This window comes from Neodiprion pinetum, chromosome 2, assembly GCF_021155775.2.
Source record: "Neodiprion pinetum isolate iyNeoPine1 chromosome 2, iyNeoPine1.2, whole genome shotgun sequence".
Taxonomy (NCBI): Eukaryota; Metazoa; Arthropoda; class Insecta; order Hymenoptera; family Diprionidae; genus Neodiprion; species Neodiprion pinetum.
In genome coordinates, this window is record NC_060233.1 from 25,272,315 (window position 1) to 25,292,665 (window position 20,351).

General features: G+C 37.2%; 1 protein-coding gene and 2 long non-coding RNA genes across 3 annotated transcripts in view; 2 read left to right on the forward strand and 1 right to left on the reverse strand.

The window, feature by feature from the left end:
• Window positions 1-20,351, forward strand: part of LOC124211124 (uncharacterized) — an 80,661-nt gene that overhangs the window by 16,145 nt on the left and 44,165 nt on the right. The gene's annotated exons all lie outside the window — the stretch shown is intronic.
• On the forward strand, window positions 2,167-11,457 carry LOC124212067 (farnesol dehydrogenase-like). Its single transcript, XM_046611792.2, has 5 exons — window positions 2,167-2,598; window positions 6,033-6,159; window positions 6,254-6,386; window positions 7,737-7,889; window positions 8,029-11,457. The coding sequence occupies exons 1-5, from the start codon at window positions 2,298-2,300 to the stop codon at window positions 8,065-8,067; spliced, it is 753 nt and encodes a 250-aa protein (XP_046467748.1). The 5' UTR covers window positions 2,167-2,297; the 3' UTR covers window positions 8,068-11,457.
• Window positions 11,058-18,101, reverse strand: LOC138190446 (uncharacterized). Its single transcript, XR_011176415.1, has 3 exons — window positions 17,372-18,101; window positions 16,710-17,083; window positions 11,058-11,407 (listed from the first exon to the last, which is right to left on the reverse strand). It is a non-coding gene; the product is annotated as an uncharacterized lncRNA (long non-coding RNA).

Genomic DNA, 20,351 nt, shown 5'->3' on the forward strand with positions numbered 1-20,351 from the left:
GTGTGGATAAACATGATCAATACTCTTTGCCGCTGTTACTTCTGATCTCTAAGCAGGGTCAAAAATAATAGCACACCAGAAGCAGAATGAAGTACAATAACTTTATTTTCTTGGATCACCGCATATCATGGAAATATGTGATAATACTGGACTAACCACAAAACGATATGCAGTAAATAAATTGTAAATATCTCACGACATACGTGAGATATTTAGATTTTGGCAAAAAATGTTACGGCAAGCCCTGGTCTCCGCTATATTCTGTTCAGACGTGAGAAAAATATTGAAAAAATACGTTCTGGGAATGTAGTTTCGCTATGTGTGTTGTATAGGCGGTCGAAATAGACGTTTTCATCGCCTGATTAATTTGTACATGAAGTGATTTGACGTCACAAGTCTATCACTGCTTTATCAGTGCCAACGCCGGATTTAGTCGGAGGGCAACCTAATCATCCGAGGTACCAAGGCCAACGAGTGCCGCGCGCTAGCACAGCACCTTGACCTAGGAATCAATCAGGTAAGTAATAATAACGCCACCACATAACAAGAAGAAAAACTTGAAAATTGGGCGATCGCCGATCTAAAGTGTGTAGCTGATAATAATTGCTATTTGTCTCTTTCATTTAAATTCACGATCGTGTGATTAGGGAAAAATCCTATAACCTCAGGATCCAAGATTTTTTCTGCGGTTCAAAGTTTTTAAGTTATTTAGCTGTCCTAGAAGTTTTGGGACACCCTGTATGAATTTAATTCAATACCACACGGATTATTTCATTTTTACAATTAATTTCATAAGATACCATAATTTTAGGCCCTGAATATAATAGGCGCCCTTTTCTTGGCCGAGAACACTGATTTTGTTCGCGCTTCGTGAGTAAAATGCTCGTTAATAATAAAAAATATAGGGTGCTGAAGAATATCTCGCCCGGGGCTCTCGGTTGACTGAGACGGCGCTGTCCGACGCAGCTTTTATCTCGAACAAAACCTGTGTCTCTTTAGTAGTTCATATATGCGAATATACTACCGCAGCCGAAAAATGCCAATTTATAATCTCAGGCAGTAGGTATAATAATTTTCTGCAATGTTTCATCATATTGAGCAATATGACTACTCGACAAGCGTTCATAGAGGCTTATTGAAGTTATCGATATTTTTAAAGTGTTTGACGAGAGCTGTGCTGGATTTCTGATAGTCTGTTGATCATCTAAACCGAAGACGTTTCGTAATATTGAACAATGCGTGTGAAAAATTATCTGAAAACTTCCAATTATACCCTGGTGAAAATTTTTACAGAAATTGGAATTTTTTTCTTATTTCGTACAAAATTGTAAATACGCATAGTTTTTCACAAAGAATTGTTAATCTTCTTTAAAAATTGTAGTGTCTTGTAGATTTTTTACTGAAAAAATACAAATTTACATGAAAATCTACAAGTTTTTATTAAAAACTATGCATATTTACAATTTTGTACGAAAATAATTTTGCACAAAATTGTACGGAATGTTCTAATTTCTCTAAAAATTTGAAGTAAATACTAGAAATCATTTTCCTCAGGATATATAGTCGGTGACAATTCACATACCCAATTTGTCAAAACATCTTTGAACCAGCAATTATTGAAAACTTTTTGTGCAGGCCATTACATTTGATAGCCGAAAGTAACCGAACATTAGGTAGTGTCGATTAGGTGACGTTTATAGATTTACACCACGTTGAGGATCGTAATTATGGTAATCCCCAAGTTTTTTAAATGATTTCTTGTAAATTGGAACTAAAAAATCTGTTTTGTAAAAATATTTTAAAACGGATGTCTAAGTGAAGAAATTCATTTTCAAATTCAAGTAGTTTCCTTTTCACTGGCAATATGAATAGCACAAAATAAATATAGTCCACCAATGATTGGAGTCGAGGCAGCAAATGTCTTTACGTTTAATACTGAAAATAATACCTACCTTTAACTATCCTGATTCTATGATATTTTAACCCGACAAAGTATAAAATGTGTCGGTATAAATCGACATGACTTTTCTGTTTGAGAAAAACTCGTAGCCTTCTAATTGAATTAGTGACGCAGCGATATTTTACACAATACAGTGCAGTCGACGGAATTGTTATTATTATTATACAGTATCTACTGTTGTAGCCTATAAGAAGGGGATTCTGTATTATGAGCAGTGTGGCTGACGAGCAGTATACCTAGCTATAATATATAAAACGAGCGCAGTAACTCTCCAGCCAGTCGTAGAATTGTCATATGTTTAGTTGTACGGGTAAAAGGTGTTATTTTTAAATTTGCGATGGATCGGTGGGCAGGAAAAATCGCTCTTGTTACCGGAGCTAGTGCTGGAGTCGGCGCTGCCACGGTTGAGACTCTCGTTCGAGAGGGTCTTACTGTTGTCGGCATAGCCAGGCGAGTGGAGAAGATCGAAAAACTTGGTGAAAAGCTACAGGACGCGAAAGGCAAGCTCTGGGCGAAAAAATGCGACGTCACCAAGGAAGAAGAAATCCTGGAAGTCGTCGAATGGATCAAGAAAACACTCGGAGGCATCGACATCCTCGTTAATAACGCTGCGATGGCTCATTTTGCATCAATTTCCGGTAAGCAGAACGCGGTTTTCATTACTGCAACTAGCTGAGACCATATTATGAAGCTATGCAGTCGTCTATGAACAAATTTTCGAATCATCTAAAAGCAAACTGTCTCATTTTTTGATACAATTAAAGAGACTTGTGTTTTGTGATTTCAATCATGAGTTATTTTTGGTGAAAAAATCGGAGTCAAATTTTTGAAAGTTATTTTTAATTAAATATTTCCACCCGTTATTGGCCGTTCTTGAAAAAATTGGAATTTTTAAGGAGCTTGTGAAATTCCCTATGTATTGCGAAAACATCATCCGACTACACTGACAAGGAAAGGTATCAATAGACTGGGGCAAAAAAATTGACTATTTTTTTTTTTGAAAAATATATTGAGAATATCATTCAGTATGGCAAAAAAAAAATTTCATGAAATTTTAAGCCCTTAATATTAACTTTAAGAGGTCTATCATCGCTATTTTTGATTTTTAGTAATAATTTGATGTTTTACGTCAGAACTGTCGAAATATTGAAGTGAAAAAATTTATGTTCACTTATCCCTTTATAAAATTAAATTCCCTACAAAAAAGGTCTGATTATAGATTTTTGTCAGACAAGCCGTTTCCGAGTAATTAAGCCTAATAAATTGATATAATTTCTCGAGAATTAATCGAGAATTAATCGAGAATTAATCGAGAAATTATATCAATTTATTAAGCTTAATTACTCGGAAACGGTTTCTCGAGAATTAATCGAGAATTAATCGAGAATTAATCGAGAAATTACATCAATTTATTAAGCTTCATTACTCGGAAACGGCTTCTCTGACAAAAATCTATAATCAGACCTTTTTTGTAGGGAATTTAATTTTATAAAGGGATAAGTGAACATAAATTTTTTCACTTCAATATTTCGACAGTTCTGACGTAAAACATCAAATTATTACTAAAAATCAAAAATAGCGATGATAGACCTCTCAAAGTTAATATTAAGGGCTTAAAATTTCATGAAATTTTTTTTTGCCATACTGAATGATATTCTCAATATATTTTTCAAAAAAAAAAATAGTCAATTTTTTTGGCCCAGTCTAGGTATCAAGCCCCCCCGATTTCGTTCATTTTAGAATATGCTATTCTTCATCGTAGAAAAAAATAGGGGATACATGTTTTTGCGTTTTTCGAAATAATATCACACAGAAGGTGAATTACCCCCATACACGCGCAACCCAAAACCCATCAAATTGGTACTATTTTGCTTCAGTTCATCTTATTTAATATTACAAAGCTCTTTTTAAGCAACAATTAAGGTACTTATTCGTTCAGATAACATTTGGTTGCATTAATGACAAAAACTATCCTCCCAAATTTCCGACCGCCTTCTGGCAGAGTTGATTTGGCAGTCGTGGAATCTTGTGGCGCCCGGTATTTCAAGGATTTGTGAGATCACTGGAACCGATTCTGACTTTGAAATTTTATATTCATCACATAATGGATAACACGAAAATACAGCAATGTGATATTGTTAGCTTTATAAACCGAATACAATTAATGAGGTAGACAGGGGCGTATTTTATTTCATTTTGCACGAAAAACTCAAAATCACGTGTCACGATCTATTATCTGTTCTTTCAAATGCAAATAATTGAATTAAAAAACATGCAATAGTTTTTTAGTTATAAATAATTCGTAATTTAAAACTTTTATGATTTTTTACCATTTAACCCTTTCGTAATCGGACAGAATGCATTTTTCATTATTTGCCCTAAGAATTATCCTCCAATTGGTTTCATTCAAATATCTCAACATTTTCATGAGAAACTGGAAAACGACCACCGGGGATTTCCAACTTTGGGGGTTGATTTCACTCCTTTAAGCCGATTTTCCGCCGATAAAAAAATACGGATCGCTTATATTTCGATTGAGAATAACATATCCTAAAAATGAAATGGCGGGGGGGGGCACCCCGATACCTTTCCTTGTAGGAGAAGGAATGTCGGGTATTTGACCATTAAACGATAGTAGTAATTTTAACTGTAAAAATAGTTATTTTGTTCATTCTGTATAGTTCATTCGACCATTCTGCACAGTCAAGTTGACTATTTGAGGCGTTTAAAAACATTGTTAATATCGACATAGTTGATCCAGCTATACGTTTCATTAAAATAATACCTAGAATTATGAGTTCGACCGGACTTGAGGACTCTGGCGAAAATAATTTATACGTCAAACTACGAAAAATTGGCGGTCGCAGAAAATCTTAAAAGATTGTAGATAATCGTGAAAAATCGATGAACAAATTTCTATGAACAATTATGAAAATTGCATGTTGAAAGTAGATTTAATTTTTTTCGTAGAATTTCGTAGAAAACCATGTAAATTAACGAACAATTATGAATATTTATGACTTTCTACGAGAAGTAATGAAAATTCCATATTGGAAGTAGATTTAATTTTATTCGCAGAATTTCGTAGAAAACTACGAGTCTTAACGAAAAATTATGAATGCCTACAACTTTTTATGAAAGATGATTTCATTTTCGGACCAAAACATTACAAAGTTATCTGCGTAGAACCGCGTTGCAGTTTATAGAAAAATACTTTCTATTAATAATTATGAAAATTCACAATTTTCTGTGAAAACTAATTACAATTTCGGACCCGAGCCATCCGCTAGATGTCGCATCACTCTCACAAGGAAAACTTGTTGCAGACAACTTAAGTACCGAGCAAAATTTTGGTGTATTTCTGAAGATTGATCTTCTTATCTTTTGAGTACGATCTAGAAGGATTTAGAGAATCTGTCGTATATTTTTGATATCATGTTCTCTCAATTAGGTGAGTCTATTGATAAAAAAACTTAGCTAGAGATACAATAATCTATCAGAAATGATGAACTTTCACAGAAATTATGACCATGCACAGAATTATAGAGAAGTAAAAAAACTGCGATAAATTACGTAAAAGTCTGATACTCTTTGGAAAATTCCACGATGAAACTACGAAATTGTTCGAAACGAAGTAGAAAATCGTAGAAAAGTTTCGTAGTTTGGCGTAAAAAATTTAACCAGGGGAAAGATGCTCCAAGTGCACTTGTACCACTTTCGCATCACGCGATTGGAACTTTTCCAGCTACCTGCAGCTACAATGATGCGCACAAGATGGCCCAGACGGACTTTAACTAGCACAAACGATTGTTTCACTGAAACAGGGCAGTTTCAAGTGTATGAAATCATGCTTAGTTCAAATTTATTAAATTTGGAACTTTTACCCTTTTTGCACAAGCCCTGTCAAATATGAGTTCAAAAATGGCATACTCGATATTCGGATGATTTGCAATTTCTATCTATCGAGGTCTGCATTCGATCATATGGTTCAAGTCAGCTGTTGTTAATTAACTGGCCCTGACTTACTGAGGCACAGTATTATTTTTGAACCCAATATCAAATCACCTTACAGACGGAGATACGGAGGGATTTCGGCGGATTTTGAACGTCAATGTCCTGGCAGTCGCTATCTTCACCAGGGAAGCTGTACGCTCCATGAAGGCGCGTCAAGTTGACGGTCACATAATCAACATCAATAGGTTGGTTTACTTTGTTCTCTGACACTTTGAGGTGAGACTTGGTTGTCCTTGGTTACCTTCTGGTTGACGATAAGTCGTTGACATTTTTTTGCAGTGTTATGGGTCATGGGGTTCCCGAAGTAAGCGACAAGTACAGTCTATACCCAAGTAGCAAATACGCGGTAACAGCAATGACGGAGGTCACGAGGAAAGAGTTGATCAAAGCCAACGCCAAAATCAAAATAACGGTAAGTGGGTAGAAGATGTACACAAAGAAGATTATGAAATATCTCAAAATCACTGAAACCTCGTCCAATCTTGTTAAAGCTTTGAAATCCTTCAGAATCATTTAAATCTTTCTAAAATCTCCAGCATCTTGTAAAATCGTTTGGAATTCAGTAAAACTTCGAGATCTCCGAAATTTTTGAAATTACACGGACTTGCTGAAATCCCTGAAACCTTAATTCTGCAATTAGTTGAAATCGAACCCTGGCGAAAATAATTTCTACATCAAACTACGAAAAATTACCGACTGTAGAAAATCGTAGAAAATAGTAGGAAATCTTAAAAAAGTGTAGAAGGTTGTAGATAATCGTGAAAAATAGTAGTATTTTTCATTAAAAAAATACAAATTTTCACGAAAAATTATTGAAAATGACATATTGGAAGTAGATTTAATTTTCTTCTTAGAATCTCGTAGAAAACTGCGCGGATTAATGAACAATTATGAATGTTTACGACTTCTTATGAAAGATAATTTCAATTTCGGATCCAAACATTAGGAATTTTTGCCTTCGTAGAACCTCGTAGAAATTCATCGAAAAGTACAAACTCCACAAAAAGTTACGAATTTTCACGAAAAATTATGAATATGTATAATTTTCTATGAAAACTAATTACAATTTTGGATCCAAACCATCCGCTAGATGTTGCACGTCTCTAACAAGGAAAACTTATTACAGACAAGATTACTGAGCAGAATTTGGATCTATATCCGAAGACTGATCGTGTCATGTTATAAGTACGATCTAGACGGATTTAAAGAATCTGTTGTATATTTTTGAACTCATCTTATCTCAATTAGGCAAGTATGAGGGGAAAAAACTTAGCTAAAAATACAATGATCCACGAAAAATTATGAACTTTCGCAGGAATTATGACCATAGGATTACAGAGACGTGTAAAAAAACTACGATAAATTACGCAAACGTACAATAATCTACAGAAAACTACGGTTCTGTACGAATATCAAGACCAAAAAGTTAAATAAATTACGCCAATACGATAACCAATGAAAATTAAAATTTTTCACGAAAATCTACAATAATGTACAAGAAATATATCCATTTCTACGACAAATGAACTCAACGGGTTAGAGCAAATTACAAAAATCTACGAACATCTATGAAAAAGTATAATATTTTGCGGAAAAATTCTGTGCCAAAACTATGCACGTCACCGAATTACTCTAGTTAATCGTGGAAATTTTTGTAGAAAAATCGTGAAATGAAATTCGTAGTTTGACGTGGAAATTATTTCCACCAGGGAAATCTATTTAGTCCCATAAAGGTCCTAAAACCCATTAAAATCTTTTATAGAGCATCAGTCCTGGTCTTATCAAGACAGAATTTTTGGCTGTTGCCACCACCGAGGCAGTGGCTGAGGCGGTTTACAGTCAACGACCTACATTGGATCCAGAAGATGTAGCTAACGCCATCGTCTATGCATTAGGCACTCCACCGCATCTCCAAGTATGTACCGATAATAAGATTGCTAATTATTTTCGACTTGCCACTTTCTCAGTTTTCTTATGAAGTATTGTTTCAATGTCTCCATTGCAGTCCGTATGTATACATAATTATATCCACACTCAAAGCTCTCATCTCTTAGGTATGTGAGCTGATATTACGCCCAGTTGGCGAATCATGAACGAATTTCCGGTGGTTATGAAACTGGAGCTGTGACCGCAGGATACTCGTACGGCATGATCGAATGCATTCGTTCCAACTTATAATTTTAACTCGAATCGACGGTCATCATGCGAGCTTATTATGCGAATACGCGGGTAAATCTAGAAACTTGCAAGTCATTGAATACACCCATATAAATATATGTATTGTATGGATTTTGTATTAATAAAAATTTTCGAGAAAGGAAAAAACACAAGCGGATAAATTAGGCCAACTAATTCATTTGCTCATTAATGATATCAAAGATCTGAATTCTTATCATTGTCGATGAAAATGGACGAGTAACAGACATTAGCAAATACGTAAACCAGGTAGTACATTTGTCGAAATTTCGACTATCACTTGACTAAGCTTGGCCAGTATAATCTCAACAGATGTAAAATTTGACTTAGCGTTGGCAAAACGGTCACTATATCTGCCTAAGATGTGATAATGACTGTCAATAAGTCAAAAGTCGAAGCTGTGCCAAACATACATCGACGAATATACTGAAAAATATCAAGTCGAGACAACGTCAAAACAAAAATTATACATCGTATAGAAATCGCCAAAGTGAATGTAACAGGATACGAAAAAATATTTCACAGTTTCGCTTGACTACTTCTGACTACGAGTATATTGACCGTACATTGATAACCTAGCGGACATTCGTGAACGCATGGTTGACATGTACGTACATACCTGGTGAACTCCTGGCTTGAAATATATCCTCAAGGTCCCTAGATTATACAGGTCAAGACACGCGTGTTCCAGTTTTTTTCACTATAACGTGGGCAAAAATTTCTATGCGCGTTCGCCCAAAAAATATCAAACTTACATTACCGCATTAAGCAGTTTTGACCAATTTTGCTCAATTTTTTGAGGTCAAGCTTTAATGAGTTGCTCCCTTAGTGTCCTGACGTTCACGAAATAAATAGAAGCACGCATATATTTCGAGGTTAATCCATAGACTTATAAAGATAGACTGAGCGCTCCTATAAGAGACACTGACAATTACATATAAAGGGTAGAGATATACCGGGAGTACTGCTCTCTCTTTTCAATCGGCGTCATGGTGGGAGACAACGGAGCAGTGGAAGTGGAATAGCTATAGATATAGGCGCATAATTTCGCCTCATTCTCCTCTACCGCCTCGATCCCCGCCACAAATATCGTCAGAGAGAGAAAGAAGTGCTCCCGGCATATTTCTGTCCTTTAAATGTTTGCTTCAAGCGGCTCATAAGAGCGCTCAGTCTATCTTTATAAGTCTATGGGTTAATGTGAGTAAGAAGTTTCTTCTCTGCATGCACGATGTATAAGGAGACTCTAATGTGTTGATGTTGTGTTTACCCTTTTTGAATCCTTGCTTCCGATGAGAAGCCCGTAAGACAAGCAATGCCGTCTATTGAATGATATGCGGATGTGCAAATCATTAATCTACGAGAGAATATTTGTTGAAAGAATGTAAATTCGAAAAATTGGTGATTTCGAAAAATTAACGACGGAGCCAGGAATCGAACCTGGCGTCTAGAGATGCTTGACCGGAGCCTTATTCCACTACAGGTTTACTCCACGGAGGTTTACACCACGGTCTTGCATACAGGCAACGAAGATCGAGTCACATAGAAGTGTACGGCCTGCAGGCTATTTGAAGCAAGAAAAGTTGGGTGCTCGGACGAACTATCACCCCAACAGCTAGGTGTCGCTAGTGGTGCCTTTGCTTTTCGGCTCACGTACAGCGCTCTATACTAATGCGTACAGTGTCCGTGGTTGGCTCCGACCGGCAGTTGGGGTGATCGTGCTAACTCTCTCGCTCTCGTTTGGAGCCATGGTGCGTTCTCTCTCGCGCCCGATCAATAATGAACCCAGAGTGGGGGGTCGGTATGATGTCTGTCATACTTTTGCCGATTTAAGCATTGATTATTTTTATTTTACGTGATCACAAGTACATTCTCGAGAGCTGTGAGACTATTATATCCGAGACAGCCGATTCATGCACTATAATTTTTGCTTCAGCTTTTCTGAATACATAATAGAGATAGTACTATATTTTTATGGATTTCGTGAACCTTGCTCCTGGTATTTCTTTATAGATTTTTCGTCGTTTTTTATTTATTTTTTTTTATTTAAACTTTTTTTTTATTCAATCGAATGTGAGCAACTGCACACAATTTATTAATTGCGTGTAGATACTATCATTTGATGTATAAAAAAAAGAAACAAAAGCCGGCGCGGTAAGAGAGGCGGAGAAATAAGGGGAGGGTCGATGTAGCAGCGTGGCCCCCCACCATGGCTCCACGCCGAGTACAAATCGCCGAGAGCACGAGCTTCCTAAGGCGAGCGTCGGATGGCTATACTGTCGACCGATGGTAGAGCCATCCTACGGATTTACGAGTCGCAGAAAGTTTTGCTTCAAGCGGCCCATAAGCCGTACGCTTCTATGTGACTCGATCTTCGTTGATACAGGTCTGGCAACGAAGCCAATTTTCTACAGAGCGACGTGGTTCTCTTGTTATCCGTGGTTTTTAGTGTTTGAAATAGCCATGTTGTGGCGCTGCTATCTAGGGATGTACGTGGGGTAGGGCAAGGGTAGGAATGAAAATGTGCCACCGAAATTATACTTGAAACGAAGCATATAACCTAAAATCAGCGCGTGCGTCATACTCACGGTCTTACATACGCGTGAAACGCTATTGCGTTTTAAATAAAAAGGTGGTTAAACCATGTGCGGTACCGCGGTGTAAAAAATTATCGAAATTGGTTAACTAATGAAAACAACACCGTTTCTTTAAACAACATACGTTTATTTCATTTATTACCTTCGTAGATTTATTATTCGTACATACACATGAAATTTATATTTTCTTTTCCTTCAAATGAACGAGATTGATATAGATAATTTGTTTACATTTTTTTCTAATATTTAAGTTATAGCCCCGCTTGGGGTTTAATCAAGCTTGGTGGTTTATTCGGTTAGGTCACCGCCTAAATTAATTCAAACGCAAGCGATGCAAGTATTCCATAACTTGATAAGTAAACCATAAATTTCGATAATGACTGCTGTAAATAGGAAACGGAGACGATACTCTTTGCCTCTAGTCTCCATACATATATAATTCATAATAATTATATCATACTAATATTTATATTAACTACTTTCATTCTTAACGATTCATTACTTGCAATAACAATAATAATATTATTATTAGGTTGGCGCTGCATTGCGCACGCGTTGATCATCCATCCCTCGATCAAAACGCCGGCCTGGCGGCCACGAAGTGAGATAAATAACCGGCCATGAAATGAACCACCCCCACTACCTTCGTTGCCAGACCTGTATGTAAGATCGTGGTTTACACCGTGTCATATTTGCTCTACATGAAAAGCATTCATTGTCATACGAAACTTTTGCCGCATTCTCACTGATTTTTTTGCCCACGCGTGTCTCGGGATGCTGTAACCAGAGATGAGTAGGGAGATCTCCAACGCTCGGCTTTTCGTGATACCAGCTAGATTGGAGCGTCGACGTGACACCTAGGCGGCCACGCACCGAAGGTGGCCCATTTCCGACCTGACACCTAGGCGGCCATGCACCGAAGGTGGCCCACAATCGTGTATATATAGATATACTCGGTCCCTCGAGCAAGTGGTTGCCAATCGCATCCTTGTCCCCGCTCGCACAGATGTTTCCAGGAATGCAAGAATTGGGATTTTTTTGTTTCAGTTATGAATGTCAGCGAATAAAAGTATCTCCAGATTTGATAAATCTTGGAATCAATTAGCGGACGCAGAACCAAATTAATTAACTATTCCCAGTCCGAATACTTTTTTTTTTTTTTTTAATATATATTATTTTTTTATTGATATGAAAATATGTGACGTCTGGTATTCTCGAATATTTGTGCACGCAGTCTATGGAAAAATATACGAAGCCAGCTCGATAACATTTATGCAAAATGTGCAATGGGCAAGTGGTTGGGGGAAATTTTTTTTTTCTCGAACTGAATCTTCCAGAGAAGCATCAGCGAATTCCAAGCAAGCTCCATAAACATACCGAGCAAACACGCGCTCGCGGACGTAGCTGTGGTGTGGCTGAGTGGATACCACATGAGGATGAATTTTCAATCACAGGTTTTTGCGCGAAGTTTTCCTGTATTTAAGTTAATTACTGCTGCCTTTGTTATAATACTGCATTCAAGTCTTAAACAAAACACTAAAAAATAAGTTAACCACTTAATGTAAAACAAAATGTTAGATCGAGCTTAAAATTTAAGCCGGAGTTACATAAACTAAGATAATTACAAGTGCAACATTGTAAATATTGTACATTTATTGTTCACCTAAATAAATATGGTTTCCTCCTCAAAAAAAAAAAAAAATGAGGATGGAGTGATGCGGGACACGGGTTCGATCGCAGTTCACTCTTTTTATTTTTTTTTAAATTCAATCCCGGCTTTTGTTTTAGTATTTTCGGAGAGAAAAAACAAATGAAAGAAAGAAAATTTCCAGAGCCGGTCGATTTTTTCCTTCTTTCCTTTTGCTTTTTGTTTTACTGAACCCACCCTTTTTGTAGTGGGGGTAACCCAGAAGAGAACAAATAATTGACACAATAAAATTCCGAGTGTGAATCGATTTGTTCCTCGTTTTTGGCGCCTCTTTTTTAATAAGGAAAAGTTTTGACAGTAATGAAAAATAGAGATTACTAAAAACAAATGTATTGTTTTTTAATAACACCGGCCCACAAAAAAAAAAAAAGTGGTCTGTACTTTTGACCGGACCTACCTATCTTTATGTATTTTGACGCGCTGAATCCGAATCTGGAGTCAGTTTTGCCCGTACACCCTCAAAATTTTGAGTAAATTGCAAAAGACCATAAAAATAGCCAAAAATTAGCAGTTTTGGTAAGAAAAAAATTTGTGGAACTATAGACCAAGTATGATTTTTATGCATTTTGGTCCGCTAAACCCAAATCTGAAGTTTATTCAACCATAAGCCTTTTAAAATTTAATTGGGTCAGTGTTATTAAAAAACAATACATTTGTTTTTAGTAATCTCTATTTTCCATTACTGTCAAAACTTTTCCTTAATAAAAAAAAACGCCCATTTTATATCAGTCTTGACGAGCATTTCTTAGGAATTTTGAGAGATGCGAGATCGGAACGACAAAATTAATTCAGTAGCAACAATGTATGGACCCCTCTCCTCTTCGGATATTGACAGCCAGTTAAGAGGCTTCACAGTGTTCAGTTTAATGCCAGCAGCTCTCGAGGTATCAAGATGGTAAGTGAATTACATAATTATTTTACATGCATGCAAAAACCGGCAGGTTTGACGCTCGTCTATTTACTTTATAGAATAAAAAGAGAAAAAATGGGAAGGACCTGTAGTCGTATTTTATACTTTATTTAATTTTCCTTGAATTGTCAAACGTTTTTATTTTTGATTGTATAGGAAGAAGATGTGTGGGGAATTCCATTCTAGTGCCCAAGAATGTAGTACACATTTTCGATCGTTTTAACTTTTTTTTTTTTTGGGAAAACATGTCCCTCAATTTCCAAATTTCCTTAATTTTTTGGTATTCAAATCGATTCTTAACAATTTTGCGCACAGGTGGGATTTCTTTAATTATTTTTTCCCTAAACCTGAGGATATTTCCTATCTGAGATCACTGTCGATAGGCGAGATTCCGGAAATCATTAATTACCTTTTTTTCTAATTAAAAAGAAAATCACATAAGTCACATCACTACTTTTCTAGCAAGTTTTTTTTCTCATGCCGGAATTGGAGTTGCTATTTATTTATTCGGTCATAAATTTCTCTATTATTAATGGATTTCAATTTTTCTGAAATCTAGAGGAATGCCAGAAGGCCTGAATATAGTTCATACCATTTCATTCTTTTTTTTCAAGTTATTCAAAGATCCAAGAAAACTAAAAACTTGCGAAAACTATAGTAAATGTAGAGATCCCATTATCGTCTCGTGCTTAAGAATCATATTTTTAATTATAAAATCAGTGTGAATTTTTTCAGAATTTTGAAAGAAGCGTTTTCGGAATTGGTTTTTCAATTTTTTTCTATTTCAGTGGTGGCTAAAGAAATCTGCAAAAAATTCCGACGCTGTTTTAAGTCGATTGAAACCGTGGTTGCAACATCATACCAAACAATTATCAAAAGCGAAGAGGGTGAGGTACATGGGTTGCAAATTTGACGTGGAATGCCCAACATAAAATGTATATGTATTAGGATGGTCGTTAAACGGATTTTTTACGTTAATGGCTTCGAATACAAAAAACCATCTCTCATTTTTTCAGATTTTCATTTCGAGCTCTTAGTGGCCTTATGTGATTTTCTTTTTAATTAGAAAAAAAGGTAATTAATGATTTCCGGAATCTCGCCTATCGACAGTGATCTCAGATAGGAAATATCCTCAGGTTTAAGGAAAAAATAATTAAAGAAATCCCACCTGTGCGCAAAATTGTTAAGAATCGATTTGAATACCAAAAAATTAAGGAAATTTGGAAATTGAGGAACATGTTTTCCCAAAAAAAAAAAAAGTTAAAACGATCGAAAATGTGTACTACATTCTTGGACACTAGAATGGAATTCCCCACACATCTTCTTCCTATACAATCAAAAATAAAAACGTTTGACAATTCAAGGAAAATTAAATAAAGTATAAAATACGACTACAGGTCCTTCCCATTTTTTCTCTTTTTAATCTATAAAGTAAATAGACGAGCGTCAAACCTGCCGGTTTTTGCATGCATGTAAAATAATTATGTAATTCACTTACCATCTTGATACCTCGAGAGCTGCTGGCACTAAACTGAACACTGTGAAGCCTCTTAACTGGCTGTCAATATCCGAAGAGGAGAGGGGTCCATACATTGTTGCTACTGAATTAATTTTGTCGTTCCGATCTCGCATCTCTCAAAATTCCTAAGAAATGCTCGTCAAGACTGATATAAAATGGGCGTTTTTTTTTATTAAGGAAAAGTTTTGACAGTAATGGAAAATAGAGATTACTAAAAACAAATGTATTGTTTTTTAATAACACTGACCCAATTAAATTTTAAAAGGCTTATGGTTGAATAAACTTCAGATTTGGGTTTAGCGGACCAAAATGCATAAAAATCATACTTGGTCTATAGTTCCACAAATTTTTTTCTTACCAAAACTGCTAATTTTTGGCTATTTTTATGGTCTTTTGCAATTTACTCAAAATTTTGAGGGTGTACGGGCAAAACTGACTCCAGATTCGGATTCAGGGCGTCAAAATACATAAAGATAGGTAGGTCCGGTCAAAAGTACAGACCACTTTTTTTTTTTTTGTGGGCCGGTGTTATTAAAAAACAATACATTTGTTTTTAGTAATCTCTATTTTTCATTACTGTCAAAAGTTTTCCTTATTAAAAAAGAGGCGCCAAAAACGAGGAACAAATCGATTCACACTCGGAATTTTATTGTTTCAATTATTTGTTCTCTTCTGGGTTACCCCCACTACAAAAAGGGTGGGTTCAGTAAAACAAAAAGCAAAAGGAAAGAAGGAAAAAATCGACCGGCTCTGGAAATTTTCTTTCTTTCATTTGTTTTTTCTCTCCGAAAATACTAAAACAAAAGCCGGGATTGAATTTAAAAAAAAATAAAAAGAGTGAACTGCGATCGAACCCGTGTCCCGCATCACTCCATCCTCATTTTTTTTTTTTTTTGAGGAGGAAACCATATTTATTTAGGTGAACAATAAATGTACAATATTTACAATGTTGCACTTGTAATTATCTTAGTTTATGTAACTCCGGCTTAAATTTTAAGCTCGATCTAACATTTTGTTTTACATTAAGTGGTTAACTTATTTTTTAGTGTTTTGTTTAAGACTTGAATGCAGTATTATAACAAAGGCAGCAGTAATTAACTTAAATACAGGAAAACTTCGCGCAAAAACCTGTGATTGAAAATTCATCCTCATGTGGTATCCACTCAGCCACACCACAGCTACGTCCGCGAGCGCGTGTTTGCTCGGTATGTTTATGGAGCTTGCTTGGAATTCGCTGATGCTTCTCTGGAAGATTCAGTTCGAGAAAAAAAAAATTTCCCCCAACCACTTGCCCATTGCACATTTTGCATAAATGTTATCGAGCTGGCTTCGTATATTTTTCCATAGACTGCGTGCACAAATATTCGAGAATACCAGACGTCACATATTTTCATATCAATAAAAAAATAATATATATTAAAAAAAAAAAAAAAAGTATTCGGACTGGGAATAGTTAATTAATTTGGTTCTGCGTCCGCTAATTGATTCCAAGATTTATCAAATCTGGAGATACTTTTATTCGCTGACATTCATAACTGAAACAAAAAAATCCCAATTCTTGCATTCCTGGAAACATCTGTGCGAGCGGGGACAAGGATGCGATTGGCAACCACTTGCTCGAGGGACCGAGTATATCTATATATACACGATTGTGGGCCACCTTCGGTGCATGGCCGCCTAGGTGTCAGGTCGGAAATGGGCCACCTTCGGTGCGTGGCCGCCTAGGTGTCACGTCGACGCTCCAATCTAGCTGGTATCACGAAAAGCCGAGCGTTGGAGATCTCCCTACTCATCTCTGCCCTCACTACCTTCGTTGCCAGACCTGTATGTAAGACCGTGGTCAGAAGTCTACTACTAGCGCCACGTAGAGGAAATAAAAAACGGGGACAAGACGCGTACAATTTTTGGAGTTTACTCCTTGAGAAACGATTTGAGTTATAGGGCCCAGTACGGAAATTATATGAGGAGTAAAATCAAGTGTAACACGAAAACTTGAGGCGTTATAGAAAGAGACAAACATATATATTGAACGTGCAAAAGAATGAGATGGAATACATTACACAGCGTATCCTATACTCGGGGTCTCCTCTTTGTGCGGTGCTTCGTAGTCTCACTGTATAGTTCACTACCTCTGGTCTGAGAGTTGAATGTGTGCGTATGTTTGTATGTGTGTGTTGTGTGCCTGCGTACGAATTTATAAGACGTGACGTTTTCACCTCAAAATATTTGAAAATATGGAAGAAATTGATTTAGATGATAATGAAGAAGAATCCGAAAAACACATGGATGTGGTTAATTGGGAAGCTTATCGTTTACATTTATGAATAATATACATTTCAAATACGAACAACTAGATCTTTTATTTAGTGTTTGTATTATTTTTGATTAATTGATTTAATATATTTTATATTTATATATTATTTTCATTACTTATATTAACCCTTAGCGGCACACATTATTCCTTACTTACTATCGACTTGAATTTTGTACTCGAGGGTTTTTGGTGTCGCTGATTACGAATCCGCACTGAAAAGTTGGAAACTCAAGATGGCGGATCCAATATGGTGGACCAAAACGCAAAAAGTCGTTTGACAAGAGCGAAAGTTAGTACTCGGGGGTTTTCAGGGTCGCTGATTACGAATCCGCACTCAAAAGTTAGAAATTCAAGATGGCGGATCCAATATGGCGGACAGAAAATGTAAAAAGTCGTTTGACGGGAACGAAAGTTGGTACTCAAGGATTTTTGCGGTCACTTATTACGAATATGCACTCAAAATTTGGAAATTTTTGAAGTAATATAAATATGCCGAACAATCACAGATATATGTTTGTTTCTCTTATCATTTTGGAAGATGCGTTCATTTACCCTCTTTTTCTATTCGATATATATCATAATTATCGTTCGTAAGGAGTAAACTCCAGTCGTGCGTCGGAGCTGACACACACACTTTTTTTAGTATACGAGCAGTGGTGAGTGTCAGGGGGCTGGTCAGAACTAACATCTATTTTTCTCTCCTGTCTTAGCTATCGCCGTCTACCAACAGCATGTGCCACTTCGTAATAATATTGAACATCGATAAGCTCTGTACCACGGTCTTATAGACAGGTCTGGGCACTCCAAGCCCCTTTCTATGAACGCAGCGTGACCGTCTTGAAGTCTGTGTTTCTCAATTTGTGCACCAAAGACCGGAGCGCTGCAATCTCCGAGGTCGGTGTATGCATTCTGAGTAGGCCTCTCCCTCACTAGCGCTAGCGGCGAAAATCACAACATTGGCATCATTTTCGAGCACGGTTTTACAGCCGGAATGCCCAGACCTGTCTATAAGACCGTGCTCTGTACCGACCGTGATGTTCATTAACCATGGGCTATAATAATAGTATGAAAATCGGAAAACCGTAGAACTCACTAACTCGAACTCACTTGATGTCAGTGTTCCCAACCGTAACATAATTAGAGTACATGTCACATAATTTCACTGCTGGCACTATGTAACATTGGACCCGTCCTATAACCCGTAAACGTACTATAATTTCACTTTCACTGCATCACATGTGAATTTTTCCTCGTTTCTTTCGGATGTTTAGCTTTAATATTTTTTTTTTCGCACCGATTCCCCATATTTTCCGTAAGACCCGCGGTTCGACCATCGGTCCGTTTCACTAAAGGACCACTAGGCAGTGAATGCGAGCGTACGTTCAGCGCGGTAATTTTGATCAAGACGAAAACTCGTAACAAGTTGATAACCCCGACGGTTAATGGGTTACTTCTAGCTGGCCAAAGAGTGAAAAAAAAATTGTGTCATATTTGAACCTCTGGCCGACGAATACAAACGAATGAACAAAAACACCCTTTATCCGCGGTCGATTCCAAAAGCCACTGCAACGGCAAGCAATACAAACGTCGACGAATCGGAACTATCCGAAGATGATTTTAGGATGCCAGAATAATATAAAGTATTTTCGTTGAAAAAAAGACGTTATTTTAATAAAAAGTTGAATTTGAGTGTTTACAGTGCTTTTTGTTTCTTTTCAATCAATGAGTTTTACGTTTTTCAGGTTTTCCGAAAAGTACTAGAATTTTCTTATGCGTACGATAATGCTACGGCCCTGGCCACATAATTCTGATCGACGGGGTTGGGAACGCTGCTTGATGTTCAGAATCCAGCCCCAGGTCTGGAAACTCCCGTCGTGTGGGTAGTTCGCTTATGGATGCCAGACGTGTAGTTCATGTATTGCCCACTGTGATCGCTGCGACCTAAGCTCCGGCGCGATGACGATGGGTGGGGGAAGTGAGGTAGAGGCAGCGCTAGCTTTTCAATCTCTGTCACCGCAATGTATATTTCTCGTTTTTGATATTATTGTAGACTATTATAACACGCAGTAAAACGCAAATGCTTGGTTTACGAAACCTCTGACCATTCCAACTTTATGACACCTGGAATTGCGTGTTTCCATTTCTCGCGCAAAACATTGTCATTAGGCACCCGGAAGAACGACACCTTTGCATTATCGGCTTTGCGGCCGGTAGTGCAATGAGGAACCGTGCACCGTCTTGGCATTTTCGCCAATTTTTCAAAAATGTATTTTTTCTTTTTACTTAATTCTATTTTTAAGCACAACAAAAGCAAGACACAACGTATGAGAGCACAACAGAGCACAATATACGACATGGCGATTTTGAGGTTAAGTTTGAGAATACGCAGTAGCTGGATAGATCGCAGAGACGAGTAGTGACGGGATTACGATCTAATCCAGTGCTTCCATAAGCGTTCTACCCCAGCCCCCTGACACAGGCTGCTAAAAGTGGTTCACAAAATGTCCCTTGATTCTGCCGCCAATCTCCACCACTAGGGGCGCTAGTAGTTGTCTGACAAGCTTGCGTGCGGTCAGCGAGGGCAGCGATCGTGTCAGAAGTCTACTAGCCTCACGTAGAGGAACTAAAAAACGAGGACAAAACGCATAGGCCCGTATTCATAGTCAGTTCTTAAATTTAAGCACGGTCTTAAGTCCTCGTTTACCATGACTTGAGATAGGACTTCAGGGTCTGAAGACCGTGCTTAAATTTAAGAACTGACTATGAATACGGGCCATACAATTTTTTAGTATACGAGCAGTGGTGAGTGTAGGGGGTCCAGTTCGGGTATTTTCGAAGGTCACTCGACAATAGGTTGTGTGTGTGCGTGGGTTAGGTTCGGGTATTTCCGGATAGATTCAGGCAAGTTCGGGTAGGTTCGGGGATGTATGGTTATGTGTGTGTAGTTTGGGTTCGGGTATTTTCGGATAGGTTCGGCTAAGTTCGGGTAGGTTCGGGATTCTTGACACGGCAGGGGCGGCGGCGGCGGCGGCGATATCTTTATATAATATAGAACGATATATGTTCATTGATATATGCAAGGATACATATCAACATACATAAATAAATGAATAATTACATAAACTGAGGAGTTGAG

What these genes read in the sequence shown, in the direction of transcription:
- LOC124212067 (XM_046611792.2), top strand. Translation starts at nt 2,298, where the DNA reads ATGGATCGGTGGGCAGGAAAAATCGCTCTTGTTACCGGAGCTAGTGCT. An exon ending in TCATTTTGCATCAATTTCCG is followed by an intron (nt 2,599 to 6,032) that starts GTAAGCAGAACG and finishes ATCACCTTACAG; the next exon opens with ACGGAGATACGGAGGGATTT. An exon ending in GCACTCCACCGCATCTCCAA is followed by an intron (nt 7,890 to 8,028) that starts GTATGTACCGAT and finishes CTCATCTCTTAG; the next exon opens with GTATGTGAGCTGATATTACG.